Source organism: Coptis chinensis, chromosome 6 (genome assembly GCF_015680905.1).
Source record: "Coptis chinensis isolate HL-2020 chromosome 6, ASM1568090v1, whole genome shotgun sequence".
Lineage (NCBI taxonomy): Eukaryota > Viridiplantae > Streptophyta > Magnoliopsida > Ranunculales > Ranunculaceae > Coptis > Coptis chinensis.
The window spans coordinates 86,284,966-86,297,250 of NC_141461.1; the positions used below are offsets into that span (position 1 = coordinate 86,284,966).

At 33.6% G+C, this 12,285-nt stretch overlaps 1 protein-coding gene and 1 long non-coding RNA gene across 3 annotated transcripts; one reads left to right on the forward strand and one right to left on the reverse strand.

Moving 5' to 3' along the window:
- Positions 1-1,229: 1,229 nt before the first annotated feature.
- Positions 1,230-4,277, reverse strand: LOC147495073 (3-methyl-2-oxobutanoate hydroxymethyltransferase 1, mitochondrial-like). Its single transcript, XM_086566254.1, has 5 exons — positions 3,513-4,277; positions 2,502-2,708; positions 2,281-2,427; positions 1,586-1,639; positions 1,230-1,505 (listed from the first exon to the last, which is right to left on the reverse strand). Exons 1-5 carry the CDS (start codon positions 3,927-3,929, stop codon positions 1,245-1,247), a joined length of 1,086 nt encoding a protein of 361 aa, XP_086422380.1. The 5' UTR covers positions 3,930-4,277; the 3' UTR covers positions 1,230-1,244.
- A 1,419-nt stretch (positions 4,278-5,696) lies between these two features.
- On the forward strand, positions 5,697-8,571 carry LOC147495074 (uncharacterized). 2 transcript variants are annotated; one of them, XR_015200422.1, is made up of 3 exons: positions 5,720-6,315; positions 7,121-7,511; positions 7,746-8,571. It is a non-coding gene; the product is annotated as an uncharacterized LOC147495074 (long non-coding RNA). The 2 variants fall into 2 exon arrangements; XR_015200421.1 differs by lacking the exon at positions 7,746-8,571 and having other exon boundaries at positions 5,697-6,315; positions 7,121-7,572.
- Positions 8,572-12,285: the final 3,714 nt, after the last annotated feature.

A 12,285-nucleotide genomic window follows, 5' to 3' on the forward strand; every position in this document is an offset into this window, starting at 1 on the left:
TAGAGTGTTGTTTTTGTGGTAGAAGCAAAGAGGAAGCAGCGTTTAACCTCTGATTGTTGGCACAGTTAATTGAAATGTCAGACCAAATCCTTATTGGCCTCAAAGTAGAGATTAAAAAGGGCTCCTTGGCGTAGATGATCCAAGCTGCTGACCACACAACCAGTCCCTCACTTTTCCTCCATAGAATTTCAATTCCTAAGATTGCAACGTGATCAACTGATCTGGCCTCATAGCGTTATCACTACTAATCTGGCCTCATAGTGATATCACTACTAAGAGTCTAAGTCTCTAAGACAATGTGCAGAAGCTTGGTGTAACAAGCCACATCTCTCCCTTAACTCGCAGCGTTGCCTGAAACTATGACCAATTTATAACTTGACCCTCCACTTATTATTACCACCACAAAAACCAACATTTGTAATATCTATTAGCCTACTAAATTCGTTATATGGAAAACAACACCTGCTGCTGGTGGCGCTTAATTGAAAGGGTACAAGTAGTCAAGTAGAGGGAACGTATGACTGAATTTGAAGGAATTACAAAAAATGACCGGTATAGTTTGTAGCTAGCAGCCTCCGCATTGTAAGGAAATAACTAACAAATAACAATGATGCTGGTCTGCTGGGGCATTGAGCATGCTCCATGGCTACTGTTAGCGAACATGATTTCTTGTCTTGTGGTTCAGAAGGACGTAGGTAATCAAACCATTACTTTTAAAAGAACACCCAAAGACATGCAGATGCATGTTGACAAGCTTTTATGACCGGTTAGAAGGAGCAAATGAAGCTGCTTTCCTGTTGGCAGACAAAAACGGGATTTCCGCACAGTAGTTTCCGAGTTTGTTTTACTGCTGGACAAAATTTTCATAGCGAAGTGGAAGCCAATTGATTTCTTTTTTCTGGGATGAAAAAAAAAAGGAAAGAAAAATACAAAAACCAGAAAGGAAAACATAAATTGTTCTTTTCACTGACTAAAGGCACACCATAGGCGTCCTAATAATCAGATTGTTTCGAGTTTCATTTGATCATAGACATTCAAAATTGCTTGCTGGAAAATGAAAGTGCTTTACTATTTCTCAAGAAAAGCTTCTCAAAACTTGTTAAGTTGCCTCTTTACTGCTATTACTATACTTAAGTTGCCTTTATTGCCAATTTTTGCTTTCTACTAAGAGACCTACAATGTGTACAGAATTCAAAAAAATTGCAAAATGAAGAAAAACTTCCGTTTTAGATCTCCACTGTTCACTAATCAACTGGGTTGCTAACCTCTGTGAGTCTGGCTGTTTCAGCTGTCTCAGCTGCCGTTGCCGCAGCAGAAGCCGCTTCTGAGAGACCCATTTTATGTAACTCATTCAAGAATCCATCGACATCTGAATCACTGATTTTATAAGGTGTATGAGAAGGACCAGGAAATGATCGATTTGTAACTTCTTCTTTGTATTCAGATAGAGCTTTGTTGATGACATCACCCACTCTCCCATATTGCTTGCAGAATTTTGGCGTAACCTGCGAGATGTTGAAAAAGGACCTCTGAGAATAAAAGTTCCAATGAAATCTGATAATACACAAGAGTTTCTTGTACATACCTTGGCATGATGTGGGTGTTGAAGCATCCCCAACAGATCGTGGTAAACTAGAACCTGCAAATTTACGTGCCATGCAGTCCAAACAAGTCAAATATTCTGGTCAATGAAGTTCACCTAGAGACAAGGAAAAAAATGAAGGAGAATCCAGGGTGCTTTTGAGTGATACAAAAGGGTAACTACCTTTTACTATAGGTAGAGCGCCCAGTCATATGCTTTACACTTGAATTAACTCATACGGATTCTTTCTATGTTACAGTAAGACATATACTACACAGAGACAATCATATCAGCGTCTTCCATAATTTCTAACCACATTAGATGTGTCTCATTCGAGAACAATAATTTTTTTAGGCAGACTTTATGGAAACAATATCATTTCTGGTGCAAGGACAAGTGTTTCAATAATATGAATGTTAAATAAAGTCCAACATCATCAAGAGACAAATTTGTGTCCATTTTGTCAAAACCTTGAAAACATTGATCTCTTGCAATGAGGTTAATCTCCATGCATAATTATTATACCCAATGCAGACCCAAGTCCCCCAACTATATGCACAATTGCAAGAAATGCAAGTTCTATCCATGTATCAAAAGTAACTGGTCTGTCGTCTTGTATAAAAGGAAACAAATTTTAAAATACACAACAGTTTTAATTTTAAGATTGACAGTTAGAGAAGAACAAGAAAAGAGCTAACCTGTCCACCACAAAATGGTCCAGCTCCAATGCCTATGGTGGGAATTCGAAGGGCAGAAGTAGCAGCAGCAGCTACAGGTGCAGGAACACATTCCAAGACAACAGAAAAACATCCAGCCTCTTGCAAAGCCATAGCAGTCTCCACAACCTGCGAGAAATCAAGTTGGGTCGAGTCAGAACAAGAAAAGTAAAAAGGCCCATATAGAGTTCAGAGTCAAAGACCTTCACAGCACTGGCAACACTCTTTCCTTGAGGCCTAAATCCCCCAAGAACACTAATTGCCTGAGGGGTAAGTCCAACATGTCCCATGACTGCAATTCCAGCTTCTACAATAGCCTTTGCTGCTGTAATTCTAGAAGGAGCACCTCCTTCCAGTTTAATTGCATCCATGCCTCCTTCCTTGAGCACTCTAACGGCTGTATCAACTGCCTGCCCATGAGTGAAACCATACAACCAGGCTTTAAGATTAGAAACCAATGGAATCATTGGCTTAAGAAATATTTGCTTCTTAGTTCCTTTACTTATTAGATCTTCTTACCAATTATGCATCACTATGAATTTAGAAAGAGTAAGGTGTCAGAGTTCTTGGTGTTGAGCATGTCTAACTTGAACCCATATGAGGAAAAACTAGCCAAATCAACTCACAAGATCGGACATGCAAGAATAGATTTACAGTTTAGACTCTAGGTAGGTAACAACATCAAAAAATATTGAATCACACTCAGTAGAGTTTCAAAGCTCTGTTAGAGCAGTCGCATGGACAAGTTAGATCCTATTTGAGAGTCAAATATTTGCAAGCATGAAAGACAATTAACTTAAGGTGGTTCAAATTGTTAAACAAAGTATTTACCAAGCTACCAAAAGGCATCTATGTAAATACGAAGGTGTACTTCTAGACAGACTTCGTTCCGTCGACTTGCATTACCAGGCACCAGACCAGTGAAGCCAGAAACACGAAAGAGAACTACAAGACCGTTGCAAATTCAGAGGATGACTAGATTCGAGCATCACTAACCATGAACAAAGTGCAAAGGAGGGCCAACAAGTAAAAAATAAAAACAAAAAGATCAAAATCCAACGAGTCATTTTTTTAATCAATAGAATCAATGCTTATTCTAGTATGGGCAAACATAAAGAATACCAATGCTTACAATTCTAAATAATACTTCCTTAGGAAACATGTAGAATTCACTGAATACACAATTGACAAAATATAACAATCTTAAAAACTACCTGAGTGGGGCTAGACTCATAGGTACCAAAAGGAAGGTCACCAATAAGGAGTGGCCGTTTAGCGCCGCGAGCAACAGCGCGACAATGAACAAGCATTTCATCAAGAGTAATAGGAAGAGTAGTATCATAGCCATGAACAACCATTGAAGCTGAATCCCCAACAAGGCAAACATCAATACCAGCCTCATTTAAGTGTACTCCTGATGGGTAATCATATGCAGTTACTACAGTTATGGGTTCTCCCTTCTTGTGTTTGTTTCTTAAATGAGTTAGTGTTACTCTCTTTTCATGATTTTGTGGCTTTGGGCCACCATAGACTGAGTTTTCTGGCACATTACTCAAACTTCTAAGATGGTGGAGTAGTTTATATGTTGATGTAACTGCTTTTGAGAATATGATTGGAAGTCTAACTGCCATTTGGGTAATGTAAATTAGACGTTTGAAGAAATGCTTCAGAGAAATTGAGTTCGTGCGTGCTTTTGCCACCAGTCACCTACAAAGTTGGCATTTAAGTTTCATGCAACTATCTTGTGCGATTGATTAATGATTATATTGGGCTGACGTCATGTCATCATGGGTAAGTGTCCTTTCTGGTACCTGTGAAATCACAACGAGTGACAATTATACTACTGAGTGTCGGGAATTGAGATTGTATAAAAGTTGATGCACAATCAATGACACGTGGCTACACTTAACACCAATTCAATTTATTTCTGGAAAGAGAGAAAGAATAAGAAACTCAAGTATTGATCTCCACCTTTGCATCAAACAGTTTGGCTAAATCTATTTACAAGTATCTTTATCTTTATATATCTAAAACCATTATTGCACAGTGGGCGAAAATGCTCATAAGGGATTTCAGTGCGCCACATCAGCAGTATTTTTAAGTTGGTATACAAAATTAATTAAAAATTAGGACAATATTTTAATTAATTGCAAGTCAGTTCCTACTACAAATTATATCTAATGTTGGATTTGCTCGAGATTCTCTAAATATTCTCGAGATACAAATTATAAGAACAAAACAATTACACGCCTAATCTCTAAACCGATTCGCGATAACTACGAATCATTCAAACATAAAATTTGAATCTTAAAAAAAAAAACTCCTCCACTTTAACTTTAACTAGGAATCCCAAAAACCCAAAATACTTGGACTACTATTAACCAAATAAATAAAAACACTCAAAATCCAAAACCCACGAGTTCTCAACCTCAACAAAATGAAGAGTTCTGCGAGGGTTTGTTTTCACATTCGAATGAGATTTGGGATTTAGCATCTTGTCCTTTCGATGCGCGTCTTTTCTCTACTGTCTTCTCAACTGGTAATGAATTGGACTTTGATCAAGGCATTGTTTAGTCAGTGTAATAATTTTATGTTGTTTGGAAACGAAGGTGAATCTTATGGAGCAGCTGTTTGGAAGATACCTGAATTGTATGGTCAGTCCAATTCACCTCAACTCGAACAACTTGCTTCTCTCGACGCTCACACTGGAAAAATCAAATGGTACTTATTAATCTAGATTACGTGTTAACGACTATTATATGCCTATTGTAAGTAGATGATGCTTTTAGTGTAATGGTGTTCCTGCTTTAGCATCATGTCTCATCAGATTGTATGTGTAATGATGCTTACAGAGAGCTTAAACACCCATAGCATAATCTAAGTAATTGCTGCTTATAAACTGGGCAAATTCTTGATGGTTTAGTAGTTGTGGAGTGATAACTAGACTGGTACGTCAGGAGTCCCCCATATTATGTGTGGAGTGCTTTCTTCTGATTTGCATAGTCCACACCAAGACAAGCAGTAAATTTCAGCAACAGAATCAGCTACTTGCTCAAACAAATGCACAGATAACAATAGTCAGTATGCTTTTACCCGTTCTTTTTACTATATGTGTTGGATTACTATGTTTTGGGTGTGGCGTAGTTGACGATGGATGTAACTCTACTTTTTATTTGATTTTGCAGGAACGCACTCGTGATAAAGACAGGGTAAGCATTTAATTGCCCGAGTCCACGTACGTGTTAATGTTCTAATTTCTCTTTCTTTGGATTACATGCTTTTAAGAGATGGGTTTATTAATTTTGTATTTTTCATTTACAGATAAAAGTTCTCCAGCATGAGCTTGGCTGTAAAGGAGCTTTGCTTATAATAAAGGATGTGGAACTTCAGGTCAGTCTTGCTTATTATACCCTTCTGTTTGATGCTTTTGATGATCACTGCCAATATGAAACTGGAAAAAAAATCGGTTGAAAGTAGAAAAACTACTAAAATATATGAAGTTTTGGCTCATTTTAGAAACAGATATGATAAAGAGGATTATGCGAGATAGATTTAAGGCCAAAATACTGATGGTAAGTTAGAAATATATCCAAAAATGTTCCACTCTGGCCCACAGTAAAGATTTTCTCATTATAATTAGAATCACATATTAGAATCAGAGAATAATAAATACTCGAGAATTATGTGTTCGAGCCTTATTAATGCTGATGAACTCCCTTATAAAAGCAAAGAGTACATCTAGCATTGCCACAAAACATAACCAAAACGCAAAAACAAAAAGGATTTCGGTTTTGTTCGTTTGATCTTCCACTTACTAACCAATATAACATAACTTATGACTTTTGATTTGTCTTGGTTAGAGAAGAGGAAGAGATAATGAGTTCAAGCTTAACTCTTCTCCTATGGGTTTGTTTGGCCTTTCACTTTGCATTGGCTGTAAGAGCTAGACCCTATACCAAAGTTTCTGATGTGAGGAAGTATGGTGTTGTGGGCAATGGTAAAATAGACTGCAGCAAGGTTAGTAGTTTTTTACTCTATTTCTTTTACTTTTTCGTTTCATTGAGTGCTGGAAGCCTAGAACCCAGGTAGGCACTCACCCCTGCTTGGGTAAGGCCCAAGATTTTTGCCCTACAAGTCAGGGGAATAACTATAACCAATGACCTTCAAGGATGAGTTTTATATATAATGAGTTTTATACCTACAAAATCGCATTTTGTGTGTTCTGTGTTATATACTAGGCCTTTGTAAAAGCTTGGGAAGAGGCATGTGCATGGGAGGGAGATGCAATTGTTTTAAGCTCGAATTTTACCGCTACTTTTGCAGTTTGCTCATTATCTTTTATATCTTATTTCCCCTTTTGGGTGTAGTACCTTTCTCTAAATTATAGAACTGAATCCTTAGCATTTGGCAACTGAAAGTTTTTGAGGATGTTATTTGTATTTTGTATCGTGCAGGGATGAATATAGTGTTAGTTGTGCACGTGTAGGTATAGTTTGTAACATATAACTTCCACAAACTTAAGACCATTATGAAATATCTGATATTTTAGTGACAAGATTGGACTCCACCGGGCATATTTATGGTTATCTAAATTTTCTTTTCCTGTTTCTAAACTTTGTTAAAGATATGTAAGTATGGTTTGATCAGCCTTCGTTGGACACTTGGACTACCCTATCTAGGCTTCTTTTACTTGAAAACCAATTGCTTGAAGCTGCATCTGATTAAAGAGATGAAATCATGAAATTAGTTATGGATGCTGTTTAAATATTTGTTTATGTTTTATGCTTTGATTGAAAACTAAATTCAGCCAGTTGTTGTGCAGTCCATTCTTGTGGAATAATCAACACTGGATTTCCGAAATCAAATTGGATATTCTTAGCATCACGGCCACTCAGTAATTGAATTTTCAGCTACACAGTAGAACACATTATGGAAGAAAGTTCACTCTGTCAGGATTCTGCTGCCACTGAAGGTGGGACGTGTCAGGTGTAACAATTTTCATCGGGGGACAAAAATGCAAGTATCAAGCAGTCAAGTTTCAGGTTGAAGGGATAGTTAAGGCGCCAACTAATCTTATTACTGGTGATGGTTGGATTAAGTTTCAATATATCGAAAGAATGACAATTGATGGAGGGGGCACATTCAATGGCCAAGGAGCTTTGGCGTGGAAGCACAACGATTACATCAAGAATCCACATTGCAAAATTCTTACTGTAAGGCCTTTATTTGTATTTCGTATTTTTTGTCAAATATATATATTTCAGATTTGCTTCTTATGTTGTCTAATTTTTTATAATCATTCTTTAATTAAATATAGGTACTTGATAGTCCCATTCACTATAATCATCACATTTTTTTTTTATCACTCCCATTACATTATTGGTCATTTGGTTGTTCCTAAATGTCTTGCATGGAAACTAATTGACTTAGTTGATATGGTTTTACAGCTTATGACAAGTGCACCTGTACAACTTGGTCCAATGGAGGTTGTGCATTACTATAGGTATAATTTAATATGTATTGAAGTAATGAGTCTATTTCTTTGATGTTAGTAGATGTCTAGGACTACGTCGATCAACACAAGGTAGTAAGTGCACACAAGGACAAAGCATATTGGAGGTTTACTTGGTGGTTGGACTGTTGAGTTGTGCACATTGGTATGCTACTGTACTAAGCCAGAATGAGTCTTTGCTACTGTATTATTAGCACATTGCTACACAAAGCCCCAATCGATTGATGAGGCAGATAAAAAAAAAATAGAAGAGAAGGTATCATCAATTTTGCTTCAGTAAAGTGGCAGAGTAATATGAATCTTTTAACCATTTTGTTAGGTGATATACAACACACGGAAGCGTAATGTGCTTAGGTCTGTAATTCGTTGTTTTTATTTAGTGCTTCACAGGTAAGGTGTTAGTTAGAGTCATCGGATATAGGGGCTACTGGTAACATATCTTTTCTCCAAGAGTGAAGGTACGGTCTGATCAATAACTATTTAATTTCCTTTCTAAATATTTATTGTCTATTTCCTTTTTAACTTTGGTTATGTTTCAAATTGGCATTTTAAAGTGGATCTTTAGCTCAATGGAAGAGCACTTGAATGTGAAATACATCCCAAGAGATGGTGGTTCAAATCCACCAAGATCATCTGCTATTGCCCATAATTTGAGTAGTATATTAAGTAAGATTCGTCAGTGGTTTTTAACGGATATTATATAGTATTATTCATTTAGATTGTTGAAATGTGAGGTTCAACTGATATATATATATATATATATATATATATATATATATATATATATATATATATATATATATATATATTTTTTTTTTTTTTTTTTTTTTTTCCAGCAAATTTCAGATTTCTCTTTTTCTTCTTTTTTTAAACTATAAAGGTTCCCCAATTATCTATCATTCCATCTCACTGTTTTTCTTCCCGTTTTTTACATTCCCATGTCGCCAAAATGGACTAAGCCAGTTAGGTATAGTTGACTCTAATAATTTTATAAAAATTAAGCCCAAAATACAGGTAAACCCAAACGTTTAAAGCATACAATGAAAAGCATACAATGAAACAAACCCGGCATGGCCGGGTGAATTGCTAGTACATTATAGTTCTACCCTCTTCAATTGAGGAAGCGTTTCTAGAGTGTCCACGTGTCAAGACTAATTAAGAAAAAATAAGAGATAAAATAGGAAACAAATATTTATCTTTATCTTTAGATATATATTATAATTATACCCTCACAAAAACTCTAGTTTTTTTTAAACTCTATTACTAAATATAAAAGTATTTTTTTTCTAAACTCTATTACTAAATATAAAAAAGTATGATATAAATAAAAAAATAATCTCATCTAGAGTTTCATATACTCTCTAACTTTTTCTAAACACTATAGCTAATTATGAAAAAACAATCACATCTAGAGTTTCACAAAATCTCCAACTTTTCCTAAACAATATAGCTAATTACGAAAAAAAAAAATAGTAAACAAAAAACTAAATTGCTAAAAATAATAATTTCCACCGCAATTTCGATTTGATGTGTCATCCACTGCGTGATTTAGACATTTATTCATAGTTAATGATTCAAAAAATCACAATTACGACCACAATATATGAATAATTGTGATTTTTTGAATCCTTAACTATGAAATAATAATTTCCACCGAAAACGATTTTTCTAAAACAATTTCGATTTGATGCGACATCCACTATGTGATTTAGACATTTATTTATAGTTAAGGATTCAAAAAATCACAATTACGACCACAATAATTATGACATATTCCAATTTCTTATATATATATATTATAGTTACACCCTCGCCAATCTATTTTTTGTAACACTCGCAGGGACTCCAGTTTTTTCTAAACTCTATTACTACTTATAAAAAAGTATGATATAATCATATAAATAAGAAAACAATCTCATATAAAATTTCATTGAGTTTCTAACTTTTCCTAAACAATATAACTAATTACGAAAAAAACAATTCCATCTAGAGTTTCATAGAGTCTCTAACTTTTTCCAAAAAATATAGCTAATTACGAAAAAAAAAAATGAGACAAAAAAAATTAAATTGCTAAAAACAATAGTTTCCACTGAAAATAATTTTCCTAAAACCCCTTTGATTTGATGCGTCATCCACAATGGGATTTAAATATTTATTCATAGTTAAGGATTCCAAAAATCACAATTCTGGTCATAATAATTACGGCAGATTCCAATTAAATTTATAAATTTATAAATTTTCAACACTATATATATATATATCACAATTAAATACAATATATATATAATTCAAATGAATAACGAGATTCGATTAAAATGGAAGTTGGGCTTAAATAAATTATATACCAAACCAAAACAAATTACATGTGAAAAATTAAATTATACAAGAAATAACATCACAAAATATATAATAGAAAATAGAAAAAAAAAAATAACGGCAAAGCAATAATGACAAATATTTCAAAACATATATAATACTGAATGAAACTAACGTCAAAGAACAATTAATGGAGAACCGAAAACTAGATGCAAATGCATCGAACTAACCTCAAATAATATTTAACGGGAAATCAAAAACTGGATGCAAAAGTAAGCATTAAACTAATCTTAAAAAGTAATTAATAGAAAATCGGAATATGGATACAACTGCATTAAACTAATCTCAAAGAATAATTAACGGAAAATCAAAACTTGGATGCAAATACATCAAACTAATATAAAAAAAATTATTGTCGGGAAATCGGGAACTGGATACAAATGCATTGAACTAACCTCAAAGAAAAATTAATTATAAATTGGAAACATGATGCAAATGCGTGGAACTAATCTTAAAGAATAATTAACGGAAAATTGGAAACCCAGGATGCAACCTACTTGACCTAACTAATCTCTAAAAATAAAGCGGATGCAAATGTATTGAACTAACCTCAATAAATAATTAACGAGAAATTGGAAATTGGATGCAAATTCATTGAACTAACCTCAAACAATAATTAACGGGAAATCGAAAACTAAATACAAATGCAACCTTATCAAATAATAAATGAGAAATCGAAACCGTATACAAATGTATTAAACTAATCTTCTGAGAATAATTAACGGAAATCGAAACTAGATCTGAAATGCATTGAGCTAACCTCAAAGAACAATTAATAGGGAATTGAAAATTGGATGCAAATGTATTGAACTAACTACAAAGAATAATTAACGAGAAATCGAAAACTAGATGCAATTGTATTGAACTAACCTAAAAAAAAAACGGGAATCAAAAATTGGATTCAACTGCATTGAACTAACCTCAAATTATAAATAACGGAAAATCATAAACTGGATGCAAATGCATTGAACTAACCTCAAAACATAGTTAGATTATATGTTGTGAGAATGTCTTGATAAGTATAGTTTTGCATTTAAAATTGTATTTATCTTATCTCTTTCCGTATGACTGGTAACTCCTTACTATTCAAGTAGCTTCAATATATATGAACTTCGCCTTATTAGGTAACCTCACAAAACTTCAATCAAATTTATATTATTAAACAACAAAATGAAGTTGAAGGGTTTTATCAAAGGTGAGTTTTTTTTTAATAGAGAGTAAGGTTTCCATGTTATAAGAAATTTGGATGAGTAATCAATATAATATTAATATATAATAGTTATGCATATTTGTAAATATTTTTTAGAATAATTAATATAATAACACCCGTTCGTAGATAATCTTTGCAAATTTCACATAGTGAGTCATGCATAATTTAAAGAATAATTAATGGGAAATCGGGAACTGGATAATCTTTGATGATCCCACATAGTAAATCAAATATAATTTATTTTTTATGTCATGTTTGCAAGGACACTACAGATGGATCAGTAGAAGTTGGTATTACACACCATATTAGATAATTAAAAGAAAATCGAAAATTAGATTCGAATACATAACTGAACTCAAAGAGTAATTAACGGGCGAAATCGAAAACTTTATGCAAATACAATAAACTAAACTCAAAAAGTAATTAACTAGAAATCGAAAACTTGATACAATTACATTAAACTAACATCAGAGAATAACTAACAAAAAATTAGAAATTGGATGCAAATCCTTAAAAAATATTTAACGGAAAATCGTAAACGGTATGTAAATACATCAAACAAACCTCAAATAATAATTAATAGGAAACCCTCAGATGCAAATGCATTGAACTAAACTCAAACAATAATTAACAGAAAATCAAAAATCGAATGCAACTGCATTGAACTAACCTCATAGAATAATTGGTGGGAAATCAGAAACTAAATGCAAATATGCATTAAAATAATCTCAAAGAATAGTTAACAGGAAATCAAAAACATGATGTAATTGCATCGAACTAACCTCAAAGCATAAATAATTAGAAACTATATGCAGATGTATTGAACTAACCTTAAAGAATTATTAACGAAAAATTGGAAACTAGATGCAATTTCAATGAACTAATCTTA